This window comes from Melanaphis sacchari, unplaced genomic scaffold (assembly GCF_002803265.2).
Source record: "Melanaphis sacchari strain LSU unplaced genomic scaffold, SCAv2.0 Contig54_pilon_pilon, whole genome shotgun sequence".
Taxonomy (NCBI): Eukaryota; Metazoa; Arthropoda; class Insecta; order Hemiptera; family Aphididae; genus Melanaphis; species Melanaphis sacchari.
The window spans coordinates 659,405-677,545 of record NW_020271380.1 but is presented as its reverse complement, the minus strand read 5'-3'; the positions used below and the strand labels follow the sequence as shown (position 1 = coordinate 677,545).

General features: G+C 35.3%; 2 protein-coding genes across 2 annotated transcripts in view; both read right to left on the bottom strand.

Annotated features, from left to right (window-relative positions):
• LOC112599783 overlaps positions 1-381 on the bottom strand; it is a 1,496-nt gene extending 1,115 nt beyond the window's left edge. The window contains exon 1 of the mRNA XM_025346845.1: positions 3-381. Coding sequence (XP_025202630.1) covers positions 3-332 — 330 coding nt within the window. The 5' untranslated portion in view covers positions 333-381. The remainder of the gene's footprint in view (positions 1-2) is intronic.
• Positions 382-4,702: 4,321 nt separating this feature from the next.
• On the bottom strand, positions 4,703-16,584 carry LOC112599782. Its single transcript, XM_025346843.1, has 3 exons — positions 15,474-16,584; positions 9,833-9,869; positions 4,703-5,904 (listed from the first exon to the last, which is right to left on the bottom strand). The coding sequence occupies exons 1-3, from the start codon at positions 16,469-16,471 to the stop codon at positions 4,954-4,956; spliced, it is 1,986 nt and encodes a 661-aa protein (XP_025202628.1). The 5' UTR covers positions 16,472-16,584; the 3' UTR covers positions 4,703-4,953.
• Positions 16,585-18,141: the final 1,557 nt, after the last annotated feature.

Here is an 18,141-nt window from a genome sequence, read left to right as displayed (position 1 = left end):
ACCGGGTAAGGATACGGTTTGGCTACTTCCACGGGGTAAGGTTGTGGCACATTTTTGGTAATAGTCTTGACGGGTACGTGGTGTTGGTAAGACGATTGTTGTGACCCATCGTATGCGTAGTCTTCACCGATGTTTGCGTGCCCAGCATTGAAATATTCATGTCCATAGCTACTACTTACGATTTTAGAACTTCCGTATCCATAGTCGAATTCGGACACGCTCCTCTTGGACTGGGAGTCTTCTGTTTTTGCGATATTATTTACCGGTTGTTCGGCGGTTAAGATGTTGATGCATAGTGCGAATGCACACACTGAAAACAATGTTATTTTCATCGTGTATATGAGTTGATCACAAACCGAACTAAATGTGAATGTTAGTCGATTGTGAGCATCCAGCGCTTTTGTAGTGGACCACCGTTACCTCCCAGTATAGTACACTAATCTGGTCGTCACTCCCACCAGTTGAATGTCCGAACGATGTATTTGATTTAATACATATCATCTTTATTATGTACTCCCATCTTTAAGAATCAGTTTCAAAAATCTTTGATTTCTCTTAAGAAATCACATTCACTTTTTTAAACTAATTTTAACTGTTTTTTTTTTTTTATCAAAAAAATTCGTTTTTATTTTTTTATTTTCTACTGTCAATAGCTGATTAATAGAACAAGAGCTTTAGTCCATTATTTACTTAGGAGACTTATTTAACTAAAACAATTGGCAAAAGCTAAAAGTAAAAATAAATATATGAGATATCTGGCTATACTCAATATAAATATAACCTTTCAATCATAACGATATTTTAATATCAGTTTATTATAAATTACAATCCACATTTTATTTGTTTTATTTTATAAATTCAACAATAGTGTTTTCAAACGTTAATTATTTTGTAACATCATGATTAATAATTGCCGTCTATCATACAGAGTTTAGTTTTTCTTGTGTTGAGAAATAATGTATGTGAATTTTTTTTTTTTTGAGTATATTGACATATATTTAATTTTTTTTTTTTTTTATATAATTTACTATATATTGTTAAATATAAGTTACTCTCTGCTCATTCAATGACATGTATCACATGCAAATGGATAAATCAAGGCATGGGTACGATACAAACTTTCAAATTCTGCATTTATCAATTATATTTTATACATTTATAGCAGAACCATTGCGAAAATTATACCAATTATAAATAATTTCTTCTCACAGATACTTTCATTAATATTTTCAATTTTATCGCTTTTATTTATTCATAATCGAGTATTTTATACAAAGAAATGTTTTTAACAATCGATTTGGATTTATTTTATTTAAAACGATTTTTATGTACGGTCTCAAAAATTTTTAAATACAAAATATTGTTGAGTATCAATAAATTAATTTTATCTGTGCATAAAATATTTAATTCACTTCGAGTATTACAAATTATTTAGGTGCCAGACGTTAAATTTCCACGCTTATAATTTAACAGTTGTGTAGATTCTACGCGTTGTGTAAAAACGTGAACGGAAAATTCGATACTATTGAAGGTTAAAATAATCATTTTGAGTATATTATTATTTTATGTTACAAAATGAGTTGCGATTGTTTAATTAGTCTCAACTATTGAACGTGTAAGGTGGTATTCATATTTAGGTCAAACGACGTAACTATTAAACAATGTACAGTAGTAGAAGTATAGTATAATATAATAGCTGTACCGCTGTGGATTTGTGTGAAAGTATTATAGATGGGTTAATTATTTAATAGTGTGGAATTTATTATTAGCTATTAGCTGCACACGTGCATATGGATATTCATATGCACACGATAAATCATAGTGTAACAGTATTATACCTGGAACCCGATTAGGGGTAACTATATGGTTATTAGTTCAAGGGTGGTAGTCAGCGGCTGTCATTGGCCCCGGAAATTCTAAGGGATCCTTCATTCCTCGATACGATAAATCGTAGGTGGTAAAATTGTAATCGAGTCTGTTTACGTCACAAGTCGTTGTGTCCAATATACGTAATAATTGTAAATTTATGTCAATATTATTAATGTTATAATAATATAGTTTAATTCCGTATTACGTACGAGAAACGAAAACAAATATAGTCGGTTTCGGTAAACTCGTTCATAAAAATATGTAGTACAACGAGTTTTCAGCGAGTGATGATTTTTCGGAACATAAAATACACACCTTAGGCGTTTTAATAAATACTGAGAAAGTACTATAAGATTAACACGCTACTGTACTGCCTCAATTTTATTTATTTATATGTGATGCACCAATTTTTGTTGGAACATGTTAATTTTTTTTTTCCTAATTAGTTTTTCAAAAACTACACCAGAATTATTTACCTACAACCGACAAACTATATTTTGATACTTAATTATGCATAACATATCGTATAAAATCATTTACCGAGCCTTTTCATGCCGCATTTCATTATTAATTCTTAACAATGTATACGTCACGTATGCTAGCTGAAATATCTTGCCTACGATATTGTGTTATGATATTATTTAATCAAACTTCCATTAAGTTTTTTTTTTTTTTTTTTACTGTCCTCCGTCTATTTTGTCGTTTGTGTCAACTTCCTCGTATCGTTTCTAGACATATTCGCCCCCCAACTCGAATATTTTTTTAATCAATTATATTGCACAAAGTTATTAATGTTAATAATGATATCACAATATTTGAACGTAAAATATTCGTCAAAAGTAATATCATTATCAAACTCGGAAATGTTTTAAAATCCACTAAGACGTACACTCGAACACTAAGTCGGTTTGTCAACTCACGCATATGCACACGCCAGACGATTGTCCTCCACGACTCGTATAACATTATTATGTTATTGTGTTGTGAGGGAGGAGTAATAATATGACTATCATCGCGTCTTTATGCACAGCGATAGCATACGAGCAGACGACTTTATGTCATTAAAAACTTCTACGATATATATTTATGTATAATATAAATATGCATGGTATGTGTGGTGCGCACGAGGGGGATAAATCGTGTGACGGGATTTCGACTTAAAACATAATAATATTGTTACACAACTGTTTGGCTCGCAACGCAATTGAGAGCTGGCTGAAAATGAAATTAATACTCGGTCGATCGTCTTTACCGTCGTCCCCTAGCAAACTAAATAAATAATAATAATATATTATGCTGTAAGTCCGTACGCAAATGAATCCGTTTATAATGAGTAACGAAGTTGTGAGGGTTTGATAGTTTGGTACAGGTACTTACATTTCTGACGAAATTATTTCTTTATTAAGTACCTATTTAACCATTAGATATGAATATTATATTATTATTATTTTCGTCATCGTATATCTTTCATCGGAAGAGAAAATGCTTTTGAAAACTTCTTTTTTATTTTTTGATGCATTTATTTTAATGCGTGTATATTGTTATGCACGGTGAATTGTGATACCCTCAGAGTCGTACTACAAAGTTAGACCGAGATATTGATATCTGTGTATGATCATACAGACGTGTGTAATACGATACGAGTATGAACAATTTTCAAAACTAGTTCTGGCTACCGATGACGGTCTTACCACATAAGTATGTGTATAAAAATATGTGTAAAAATAAATGATATTTTACGATAATGTTATATTTTTGCAATTTGCAAATCATTAAATTTTATTTTAAAGACTAAAAATAGATTTACGTAGTAACGTAATTATTAGACGTTTCGAGCGATTGTTTTTTTTTTTATCATTATAAATTATAATATAGTGTAAATTACTGCGAACGAGAATCGTTATAAATTATAATTCATCGAGTCCGCGAACCCGATAGTCGCCTTTATGTTATTATATACAGTTTTACGTTCCATTTTGGAATTTAATAGACCAGTTTGTTTTGTAACCATATATTATTTATGATAATGACCCGTTCTTATAATATAATAATATTATTATTATATATCGTCGTCCGTCGACTGGATGATATCATAGGTTAAATTGAAGTGTGTTGTCCTCCGGCTAAATGCTCGTTATTCAACCGAAACGAACACAAAATATAGGTAGGACGAGTTTTTTTCACTTTTACGGAATCTGTCCCCATTTGATAGCCTGCCGTCGAACGACCGTCGTTGTGAAATAGAACACGTCACGTTCTCAGTTAAATACTCTTATTATTATTTTCGTTTTAAGCACAAACGAAAACACGTACAACGATTAAACCAAAAAATAAAATAAAAATTAAAAGCTTTTAAGACAAAATATTTTATTTATATACCACACGTGTATATTATCATATTATTGTTTATTAAATTCGTTACAATTTCTATCTGTATGATATGTATAATATTATAATATGTAAATTGTATTTTTACACATTTTGTAAACATAGAAAAATAACGTATAATAATAATAATAATAAAAAAAAAATGTAATTTAAAAAAAAAATAATAATAATAATGTATACATAATATTATCATATTGAGCTTATACATATCGAATAACACGCGCAGATATTACGTCGTCCATTCATAATATTATAATGTCATATTATAACATTCACGTCGCGTGCGAATTAAGCTATCATTGTATTAAAGTAATATTGCAACGGCCCAACAGAGTTGATACAACTGTGCGGTGAAAACTATCGAGATCTTTATTATTTTTCGTTTTTCTCCCTGAGAATTGTATTGGATATTGAACACGAACACTTTGATGATATAATAATATTATTGGCGGTACGATTCGCGACTTGGTTTTTATTTTTTTTTTTATTATCGCGTTAACTCGTTAAAGAGACATATTCTCTATCTGGCGAATTCGATTTGGCTCGAAGAAAAAAAAACAGAAGTATGATGACATTACCATATTGCGCGCGCGAGTTAATACCTGGTAACTTTGGGTAAAGGGCGATAGTGTGCGTGTTTTTTTTTTGGGGGGGGGCGGATAGTGGTGGTGACTAGCTGCTTACGACGGAAAGGGATTAGTATCCGGAGCTGCCGTGGTGGTAGTCGTGGTGTTCGTAGTGGTCGGGTTGGTACGCTTTGACTGGGTATGGAACGGCGACCGGCACTTTGTAAGGCACTTTGACGGGATACGGGATGTGCTTCTCAACCGGGTACGGCACGGCCCTCTCGACCGGGTACGGGATGTGTTTCTCGACGGGCACTGGGTACGGGCGGTCGACGGGCACCTTGACGGGCACTGGAACTTCCTTGACGACGGGGTACGGATGTGGCACCGGCACCTTGACGGGGTACGGTTTGGCGACGTGCACGGCGTACGGCTGTGGCACGTCTACGGCGTACGGGCGGTCGACGGGTACGGCCACCTTGACGGGGTACGGGTACGGCTTGGCCACCTCGACCGGGTACGGGAGGGCCACGCTCTTGGTGATGGTCTTGACGGGCACGTGGTGTTGGTACGAGGCGTGTGCGCCGTACGAGTCGTGGTCGCCGAAGTCGGCGTAACCCGCGCCGTAGCCGCCGGCCGACACGAGCCCGTGGCCGTAGCCCGCGGACAGGATGTCGGCGGACGCGCCGCCGAAACCGTAACCGGTGTCGAACAGGCTCCTCTTGCCCTGCGACTTGCCGTCCGCCGCGGCGTCCTTAGCGTCGCCGCCGGCCAGACAGTGTGCGCAAAGCGCCAGCGCGCACGCCGCGAACAACGTGAATCTCATGGCGGTGGTGGTGGTGGTGGTGGTGGTGATTGCGGCGATCGGGTTGTTATGTGACGACGACGAACGACGACAACAGCGTCTGAGAGAACAGGTAGGTGTCGGCTGATCGGACTGGACGTGAGTGTTGCCCGGTCGTCGGCGTCCGCCGGTTATGTAGCTTTCAGCCGCCGCCGCCACCTCCACCGCCGCCGCCGCCGACTCGTCGCGGAGGCCGGTTTTTCGCTCGCCCCACCCCGCCTCCGCCGACGGACAGACCTACTTTCTACGCGTTTGTACACACGCGGTTCAGTGTCACACATTATTATTATTATTATTATTATTATTATGATTACTGAATCGCTCGTCGGACACACACACACCTCCACACCACCAGCTACAGCGGAGAGGCGACGGTTCCCTCGCAAGACCACTTTTGGTTTTTCTCCGTTCTATCGGTTTCGTTTTCTTTTGCCGCCGCGAACGCTGCACGACGGGAAGAAATCGAGATTATCGCGTCAAGGTCGACGTCGGCCGGCGTACGCGCGCGCACGTCACGCGCGTTGTTTTCGTCGAAACACGGACGACCGTACCCTCTCGACCGTCCATCCGATGCGTTTTATCGTCGTCCACTCGTAATCGTGATGACCGATATCGACGTGACGGTCACGTCGTCGTGACGCTTTCCGTTCGTCGGACCGATTTGTCGGTCGTGAGTCGAAAGATATATTATATCGTTTTCGCCGACTCGGCGGACGGCGTCAGTCGCTCTCTAGTGCTGCGGGGTTATATTGTAATCGTGGTGTTGTCCGACTTTTTTTACGAGCAAAAAGCGTTCGGACGTTTCTTCTTTTGAAATTCGGCAAGCCGCGACCTTATAAATACGCGTAGTCCGCGTAATCGCCGTCGTGTCTTTGGCGTTTCGGCGGCTATCGCGACGACTCACTGCGATCCCACGTGGATCGGCGCAACACGAAAACAACCATCCGACGACACTGATAACAACGGTCATTAAATCGATTTTTTTTTTAAATATCCGATATTCTGATAAACGGTCCGCGAAGCTTCGGAAAAACACCTGTTGTACAGCACCGTAGTTATAATCGATATATCATAGGGGATTAGTTAACGAAATGTTGGTTACAATATGTGCGTACAACACGTATATACCGATTTCAGAAATAATAAATTAAAACGTCTAGACGATTGACCACCAGCGAGCAAATTTAATATTCGCGTATAGACTTTGTGTATCAAAAGTCAAAATACACACAAAAATAATAATAATAATCGAAAATATTTCTAAATGTCTGGGAATGTTCACGAGAGAGATGTGACTGCATTCAATTCGTAATACACTACGCTGTAGACGTCAAATACACGAAAAACAAAAACGAATATAAATTCCGGAGTTCGCCGTGCGTACCTCGATTAGTAATATATTCGGTGTATGATATAATATTATAATATTATATGTGTGTATGACGGGGTCCGTCGGACCCTTAAACCTCTTTCATAAGGGGTTGGCGCAGTCGTATATATAATTTGTGCGCTCCTTTATTAAAATAATTCGGCTGCTGATTGACAGACGGCGGGGGTCGCCGTCGCCCCGACACGGACTGTCCGCCGGTTTGGCTGCTGCAGTTATTCGATTTGGACCCGCTGTATATTATACACGTCACGTTACTCTCTGCGGGGTCAGAGGGCTTTTCTTTTTTCACTGACGCCTGCCGCCACCGCTTTTCACGCTTCCGCCTGGACTATCTGACCGCGCTCGTTAGATTCAGATCGGCCGACCCGTGACTAATACCTGCAGCAGCAGTTTGATGACATTACACATAGCTGTTTACACGATAGCCGGCTTTTCGACTTCGAACCGCGTCTGAGGCCTTTGGTCACCCCTCGGAGAGAAAATCATATTATATATCGAGTGTACGCACTCGAACCGCGGGACGGATGTCCAATTTTCGGAAAAATCTCTCGACTCGTGTCGTAGCATTGCGCACAGTAGGTGCGCGTATGAATAATTCACGAAAAATCCCCTCGTCAGACGCAAAAGGACTTGGTGATTAAATACTGCGCAGACGCACCGGCGATCGTTATTTGATGACGAATAATAGTATGTCGACGCGACAATATATAGACATATAGTATAATATAGGTGTATAATATTTTATTGTACAGGCAGTGTATTCCCTGTATGTTTTACGTCAAGAGAACGCATTGAGTTAGCCAACACATCGTACACGAACATGCATGTCGTTATATTTCGACCGTTGTTGTGTAAATTTTAAATATTATATTATTGCACGCGCAAATTCATTTTCTACGTGACAATTAAGCAATAATGTGTGAAAATTACTCACGACTCTTATTTTTAATGGTAGAATCACGGAATATCCAAATGATTTTTCTTTCGAACATGCATTATTTGTAACTATATTAAAGTTTCAAAAACTGAACAGTGAACAATTTTCTAGGTATTTGTTTTTTTTTTTACCATCAATATGCGAGTTTGGCTTTATTTTTATATATTTTAATTTAAAGCGATTTGAGTGACTATACTGATCTTTCCGATTTATCACTGCATTAAATAAATTTAAAATATGTAGGTATACTATATTGTTTCTGTGCTAACAATATTTTTAAGTGATTAAAAAAACATTTCGTTAGTAACACAAAATCAGATATTTTATTTTTATAAAATATATATTATAATAATTGCTTTACTGATTCTATTGATTATTCTTGTTCTATATTATATGAACGATAATTTGTTTCAGTTATTATAATGTTTAGTCCTGCAGCAGTAATTTAAATAGTTTGTTAATGTAATTTTTGTTTTTACGGTCATAAAAACACGCATAAATTGGTACATTTAATAGTATCTCAACTACGTCGAGGCCTAAGCATATATTACGTAGGTATAACACCTTAATAGTTTATGTTGTTGGCGAAAGCTGCAGCCTACCAATGATTATAATATTATACAGAGCGATTCTTTTATCTATTATTTTTTTTTTAAATTTACTAAGAAGTTTCGTGGTTTTTTTGTAGGACTTATATTATTATTATTGATATAATATGTAAATGTAACTCACTGCGTCGCATTGGTCGTTACGGTGGGAATCTTTAAACTGCACGTGTCTGTAGTAATATTTAATTTTATATAATATTTGATCAAGATTTTGTAATATAAAGTCTTTTGACATCCAATGCATCCTATAGCCGTTGCAACTACGTAAATCTAGGTAGATATTTATGTCACCTGTATTCGTGCTTAAGTCATGGTGGTTTCTATTCATATCGCCAGCTAAATTGTTATTGCAATTGTTTTATTTTTACGTAACTTTTTCAATAAGTCAGCAGAAGCTACTGAATAATAATATTATATCATGATATGATACTGATATTTTGCAGGATTGTATTACACATTTTGAAGTTGACCGTTTTATTTTTCTTCTCGATCTTTATCCTTATTTGGCGTTACAAAGTATCATAATATATTATATCATACGACTTAAGTTACACTTTTTATCCATATAGTTGGCCTAGAACTCAAGAAATAATGAGTTTATAGAACTTTTTCTACTTTATGTAATTATACATGTTATATATATATATATTATATTATTATTAAATATAGAATAATTCATGTCAACTTGTTTTTTATGGTGTTTCTCACTTACAATTTGTAGGTAAACGTATACGTTTTTTTATATTAAATCAATGCTTATACATGCGATATACGATTACATATTTTACTCAAAAATATAAGTCATATACTCGTAACTTGCAAATGTATCGAATTTACTATAGGTAATGAAAATAATATTTTATGTAACTTAAAATTTAAAATTTAAAAATTATAATTGCTAAATCGCTCACTAAGGATTAAATTCAGACAGTCCTATACATATTACTGATGATATACTGATGGGTATACCTATATAATGATATGCAATATGTAAAATATAGTTATTAGTTTATGTACTCCGCTCGAGAATAAATTCACAATAATGATTTATTATTGTTATTTAATCACAATAAACGATTTAAAATAAGTAAAAAATACGATAATCGGATTACGGAATAACTGACGACGACTGCGTGTTACATATGTTCCTGTAAAATTTGAATTAATACAACTCTCCCCCAGATTCCGGCATGGTTAAATTTGTAAGGACATAAATAAATATATGCTTACCTTGTCAGCTAGATACACATGCATTTCCTTGGTCATACTAGTAGCATAAACCGGAAAGAGCGGTAAACGATTGAAAAAATATTTAAGAAAAAAAATGATTTAGTGATGATCAAAAAAGAAATACGACAGTAGCTATAAGTATTACACACAGATGGATAATGTAAAAAGAAACCGACCCTGGTGAGTAGGCCCAACCTACATCGTATACATATATATATATATATAAATCGCTATATGTATAGACGGGGTGAAAATATTTCATCTTTTTTTTCAACAATCCCCTTTTCATCTATTAGGGGTATCCCGGTGAATGAGGGTTTCTTGCGTCGTCTCCCTTCTTTTGGATGGTTTTCTTTCAAACGATATCGCTAAAATGTAAATTTTAAATTTCCTTCACACAATAATAAATTGTAATTTCTGCGTGGTCGTCATGGACTTTGATAAACTAAGGTACCATATTATTATATACGTCATGTAAAATTATATAACATTTTTTATTGCACGTAGAGGTAATATCATATACCTATTTACAATATTATCTGTACTTAAGTGTCACAGATACACTGTTATTTTATTGTTATAAATTCAAAATGCGGTTAGTTATAGTGACCTATTATTTGTCGACTTTGATTAAAAAAATGAAAAACGTTTTTGTATCGCAATATCAATATAATTAATAATGATTAATTATTAAAGGTTACAAACGCAATCACATGATCGTGGATTTAAATAGAACGCATTAAATATTATATTTTTACTAAATCACATATTTGACAAAAATATGCATTATATTATTTCAGTTGCATGTAATCCTACTTCTAACATAATATTTAAGCAGTTATGTTTTGATAAATTACGAAAACTAAATGGAGAAACAGAATATGAAAAAAACAAGTTCTACAATGCATATATTATGATATCATCATAATTATATTATTTTCATCGTTAAACACAATTTCTTGTATTTAATTTAATAACCATAAACTTTTATGATTGCCATAAGAACAGACGCCGCGGGAAAAGTGAATTGTTTTGTTTTCATAATACGCAACAAAAATATCTTATATTTTATAAAACTTTTTTAGGTATAAATGATTCTTATGATATGTTCTAGTTATAGTATATAACTTAGTTTTTCAAATTTTTTATAATTGTCAAATAATAATATGACACAACTTTAAAATTAAACGAATATGACCAAGTGGTATACTATAATAATAATATCTAATTATTATACTATTACATTCTAATACGGTCAGACGTTACTATTGTCGTGTGTACAACATAGAATTAACGTATTTATATTATTTAAAAACACAGAAAAAGACAGTGTCGTTCAAATGTTTTATCATGTACGCGTGTTGCGATATCTTATCTTAAATTCAAAATATAGACATTTCGATTTCTATCGAAGATATAAGTGAATTATATTATTAAGAGGTACACGATATTGGCTGTCTCGAAGACCATCCATCCTACTTGTCGAACGTTTTCCGTATACGATCTCATTCACCTCACCATTCACTACCCACCGACTACGAAACCCGTAAATTACGACCGTGCCCATAAATTATAATGCCGTTTTTGTCGACCTATGTAAATTAATCAAGACCGTAGCTACAACGTGTATATTATATTATTATGGTTAATCGCTGTGTTGAAAAGGTACACATATATAATAATGTAAATATATCGCAATGCGTTTGAAAGCCGACGTCCTAGAGTAAATAAGTATAAATACACACACACGGGTACCTAACATGATTTATGTATGATTATATTTATAGTGTACTTATGAGTTAAATGGTGCCGGAAGTGTTTTAATTTTTAAAAGGTACTTATAATATAATGTATATACAAAACGATTGCATTTTGATCTATATCGGAAATCGAAACGGGAAACGACAACCAATGACGGTTACTTACAGTTTTCAAATTTCGGTTAAAAATGTCAAGTAGGTACTATATATTGTTATGTTATATGTTAACTATTATACTAATAAATTTTGAAATCGTTTTACTGTTGCTCACACAGCGTTATACAATACACCTTTTACGTCAGTTTGACGTCAAAATGACCCAGAAAATGTATACATTACAGTCTTGTGAATATAAAACTATTATAAGTAGACTATATTGTAGTGCTTGACTCGTCGATACTCTCTCCGAAACAAACGGTGCACATGGAGGATTTGATTTTTGTTCTCATCGCCACGCGCGTCCATTACAAATAACGAGACGAACGAACCGAAAAAATGTAATCGGCTTAACGACTTTGGTGATATACGGTCGAGTGCGAAAAATAAAATAATAGTAATAATAATAAAAAAGATGAATCAAGAAAGTGCAGTGAGAAGACACGAATATTAGGGCGATATTCTAGCAGCAGTATTGTATACTTGCGTATATATATTTGGGGTGAGACAACTTTTTGACGCGATGTCAACTTCCGCTGTGCCCCTTCGCTCGTTATATTAAAATTGTTTTGCCTTCAATTTCTCCAGTGGTGTATATTTTTTAGGGTGAGTAATTCAGCTATAAGGAGACATCGTACTTGTCTTTTTTTATTTCTTTGACATTTGCTGTATTGTATTTTCCCGAATCAATTATTAAACAATAAAATGTTTATTATTCTACTATCTTTAAAGTCTTAACTACTTTATACTTTCAGTACTCTAATTTCGTGAAATTTTTTTTTCCTATCGTAGGTAAACTTAACTCTCGTGTATATTTCACGTTTCAGGAAGTTAAGTCCAAACATAATTTAATTGTTAAAATCTCATAATTGGGTTCAATATATTTTGTTCGTTAATTTATGTCCTAGATGAAGCTATAAGTCCAAAATGTATTTTTAATTTGCTTTTTACTTTTAATATAAAAATATACATATTTTTAAAATTTTTTTTTATTTGAAATTAATTATTTAAGCATATTGCATAATATTACAATTTAAAAATAAAAAATACTAATAATTGATTAAGAGTTGAAACGTTGAGCAAATAGTAATAATTTGTAAGAAAAAATATTAATATTGAATTAATCAAAATTTTTCTGCAGAAAGTCTTGATATTCCATATAAATTTAAAGTGTATACAAATTTACATGAAGATCTAAACAATTAACAATATAAATTGTATTGCATGCATTTGTATTTAGAACAGTAAAATTAAATACTCCACGAAGAAATATATTGCCAAGTAATAAAAAAAATCAAACAATTCAATAAGTAAAAAAAATTGACTATCTAGAGTTAACTATTGCCTCACGCTGTACCAATACTTACGAGTCATAAAAGTTCAAACAATAGTCATTGATCATATTATGTAATAGATGGATTTAACATATTTTGACTATATTGATTGAAAAAAAAATCAATTATTGAGAGTTAAAAAAAAATATGTTGAACTAAATTAAAATTGGACGAAATTACTATTTTCAACAAAATCACGATTCGACCTTATTTATATTGAACCTAACGTCTGTCAATCGTCCATCGTGTTCCGTGTCCGTTGTACGAGGGTAAAACTTTATTGTTATTATGTTATACGTACAAAACTCGAAACGAATAATCTCACACGTATGTGATCCAATCCAATTAAACCGACAACAGTTCTGTATACATCAAACACCTATACACGCTCTTCTCTTTCGAGTTATTACGCCGATTGAACGAAAAATCGCGGTCAACCACAAACCCGGCTAGCTATCCAGGACAAGGTCGCACCGGTCAAATTACTCGAAAACGACCAAATCGTTCGGCGCGCATGTGATCTATGTGTTTTTTCTATTTTTATTTTTATTATTATCATTTTTTTTTTATCGACGAGCCGCATAACGACGTTCGAGATTAGAATCGCGTGTTTAGATTGTTCGCATTTTAAGAAGTCCGTTCGTTTTACGACAAGCGAATCAAATTTAAACGCAGTGCACTATATAATTATCTATATAGGTATACGTAATATTTATGCGTATTTTATTATTCTGTGTATGTACTATATACTTATGTATATAGATTTACGTGTACTACGTTATTGAAAGGAAAACCTTTGTATTTTAAAAGTAAATGATTCCCCGTCGTCGGACTAATTTGTTTATATTGCGAGTGAAAAAGAAATGGTGTTTGACACAAGAGACCTTCGGACGTTGGGCGTACTATTATTATTGTTATTATAATCATTATGTATTTACACGGGTATTTGGAATTATATCGCGGTAGGTGCCTGTGCTCGTTTAACCAACAAGATTTTACATTCTTTGCTCGAGTTTTCGTATTATCCGTTGATATTATAATGCAACATCGAATAGTCAGAAGGGATTAATCTACCGAAATTTAAGTAATTGTAGACGAAATTTTTTCCCTCCGTCATATTTTACTCTACATCGTCTCGACCGGGGCATGTGTTTGGATTTGAAAACGCCGTTTTCCTTCCGTAGCGCAGTAATAATAATATTACAACGATGAAACTCCTTAAGTGCAAAACACTTCACGAACAATACGCATATATTTTGAAATGATTTGATGTATTCAAAGTGCACTCGGTTTATTCGGTTCATTAGAAATTTATCGCGTACCTAACACTCTTGCAAAGTTTTCAAAAACGTTACTGTTGTATAATACAACAAAATTCGGTTTACGTAACGAAAGTTTTGCTTAAAGTTTGTGGTAGCATCCTGCGGTACACAAAGTATTTTATGGCGGATTTGGCTACTAATCCTTATGCAAATCTACCAATGATGATGTCTACTTGTGAAACTTTAATGGAAACCTTTGATATGATTTATAATTTTTAGAGTATGTTTTTAATACTGTACTATGTATATAATTTAATACCGTACGTCTGCAGTGAATTTCTATGGTTTACAATATAATTATCTCGGTGGTTGTTTTCGTGTTTTAAGCTATAATAATATTATGTTTTTAAATAATTAATAAATTATAATTTATCAACGCGAATATTAATTGCGCGTTTGATTTAACCGTCTACTATTTAACATGGTTTTAATTTTATGAGCAGAGCTTAGTCGCTTATTGTTGGCAGACTGTTGTTTTGTGAAATTACCATTTTTACATAGTTGATTGATTTTTAAGAGACAAAACTCGAAAAGAATCTTATTTTTTTTTATGAACAAAGTTGAGTTTTTTTGCTTTACGTATAATCACAGACAAAAATAGGAAAAAGTAAATAATAATCAAACAAATAATATACACGAAAACAAGTTTATTTCAAAGACTTCACAATAGAATATATAATATTCTACATAATATTGTGCTTTATGTTAAAATACATTTAAAAACTATTTATACAATGAAATTCGTAAAAAAAATACATATTAAAATTGAACTTTGCAGTCACAAAAAAAAAAAAAAATCATATATCATATTGCAACGACCCAAAAAGTTGTTACACAACTCTGTATTTTGAGATCTATTATGTTAACAGATAAATAATGACATATTGTATATATTTACTACTATGTTGATGGTAAAATATTGATTGATGTCACTTAATTAAAAAAGAATATATCTAGATTTTGATTGTTTCGTATGTGGTGTTGTCGCCAACGGTCGCAATAATGGCTTTGGTCGCGAGCGCGGCGAAACACGGTAACCTAACCTATGACTGGAGCTTTTGATCAGTACGAGCTGCCGTGAGACGATCCGTAAGACGTTGAGCCGTATGACGAGGCGCCGTGAGATGGTCCGTAAGAGTTGCTGTATGAAACGCTACCGTGGGACGGTCCGTATGAGTTACCGTACGACGATGAGCTTTCGTAAGAGCTGCTGCCGTGGTATTCATCGTGGCTGGGCACTTCGTAGGGTACTGGTACTGCGACCTTGACGGGCACCTTGACTGGGTATGGGACGTGCTTCTCGACTGGGTATGGGACGGGTCTGTCGACTGTGTATGGGACGTGCTTCTCGACTGTCACCGGGTACGGGCGGTCGACGGGTACGTGGACGGGATACGGGACGTGCTTCTCGACTGGGTACGGGACGTGCTTCTCAACTGGTACGTGTACGGGGTATGGACGGTCAACGGGTACCTTGACTGGGTATGGGACGTGCTTCTCGACTGGGTACGGGACGTGCTTCTCGACGACCACCTGGTAGGGCTTCGGTACGTGGACGGCATATGGTCTGTCGACGGGCACCTTCACTGGGTACGGTACTTCCTTGTAGACTGCGTACGGCTGTGGCACGGGCACTTTGACGGCGTAAGGCACAGGTTTCTCAACGTGCACTGGGTATGGGCGAGGTACGTGCACCGGGTACGGGCGGTCGACGGGCACGGCAACCTTTACGGGGTATGGCACGTGCTTCTCGACGGGCACGGGGTACGGGTGTCCGACTTCCTTGACGATGGTCTTGGATAACAATTGAGCGTGGCCGTGGTAGCCAATGTCATGCGCGACGTAACCGGATCCATAGCTGGCGCCGCCGATGCCGTACGACTCGTAACCGCCGTCAGATTCGTAACCACCGTAACCGAATGCCGAGAGATGCCTCTTGCCTTTGCTGGAGTCCGCGGCTGTGGCGGCCTTTGGTTCTACCTTAGCCGAGTCCTTCTTCGCTTCTTCGCTGGCAAAAGCGTGAGCGCACAGACCGATCGCGCACACCGCGTATAACAAACCCTTCATCGTGAATATCGTTCTCAGCCGTTTCGTTCGACTGTGTTCTGTTACTGTTAGTGCTCCGGTTGCAAGTGTGATCGTTTGCTGAACAGTGGTGACCGACGACTGACCATTGATCACCAGGACCCGCCGGTTTTGTAGTGTCCGTCGCCCGAAAAAGGAAGTGGTCCCAGTCGCCCCTACCCCCAGACAGTCCGCGACGTCGATCCGCCGATCGCAGGGGACGGCGGTGAAGAGGACACGAAGCCGCCGCCGCCGCGTCAGACCTACTTTCTATAGACCGCCGGCCGGTTTGTGTCGAGGTCCGTGCACGACATTACGCAATTATGCAATGACGACCGCCACTACCGCCGCCACCGTCGATGATGCATTACATATTTTGAATATCATAATATCATCATTACAATAATAATAAATTATCGTTGGGTATTCGAAATTTTTGTTCTTCACACATCCGCGACGTCCCGAGACCCGCTGCAGTCGTTTGGGCTCGCCCTACGGTTTGTATAGTTGATCACGACGATTATTAATGAGCTCTCCCTTAAATTTACTTATTATATTACGTTATTACGATTGATTGTTATTATTGATTAGTACTAAAGCTTGAAATTTATGACACTAAAAAGGTTTATTTCTAACGTTTTAATAAGCCCTAAATATCGGGAATGGGAAATATGCTGTATATAATATGTGTTTTTTATAATGGTCATCTGCAAACTAAGTTTCAGCTTTGAAAATTAGTCATGTATTTTATGCGTTTTAATAGGTAAGTGTAGCCGTATAGGTTAGAAGTTCAATACTCATTAACTAAGTATACCTACTTAACTAAAACTATTTTATAACTATACTATATTGATTTTTCAATAAATTTTCTATATTTTAAAATCTAATTTTTTACATATGTAATTTTGATCCCATTCTTAGATGAAAATTTATCTAAAAGTAGCTCTTAAAGTTCTAAACAGGCTATACAGTTCTAAAACTATAATACATAAAAAATTAACCAAATACATTTTTATGTTTATCACATCAGCAGTATGGAACAAATTGGTATCTTACTCTGGCTGTAAAAAATCTTAAAAAGACTTACTTATTGGAAAAAAAAATGTAATGTTAAAAATTCCTAGCCCTGGTTATAACTACCGTTGACACTCACTATTGAATAAATTTTCGATTATCATCTTTTGATTTTACCAACTTATGATTAACTGATGTTTGTTTTCAAATATTATTTATTTGAAGTATTTTTTCAAAAACTGAAATACGCTATATTACTCGTGCATTTAAAACATAGGTACTACTATCATTACGATTCATGTGATTTCGAAATGTCACCGTTCGTTTCATTACTATTTTTTACTTTTATATTCTTATTTGTTTGGAATAGTTGCAGTTGTACCAGAATCGTTTTAATGATCTAAACGAAACAAATAAATGGGTTTCCATATGAATTATACAAAATTCCGATTAAAATCGATTATATAACACCTATATTATATATTTTTAGGTTATATAGCTATTTATATGATAGTTTATTGTTCGTTGACTCGTAACTTATTAGTTATTAATAATGTTTGCCCGACATAATAATTATTATAAACTGTGCCGCTTGTATAAAACTCGAGCTTACAATTAATCACCTGCCTATAAAACAAATTATTTTTATACTGAATGTT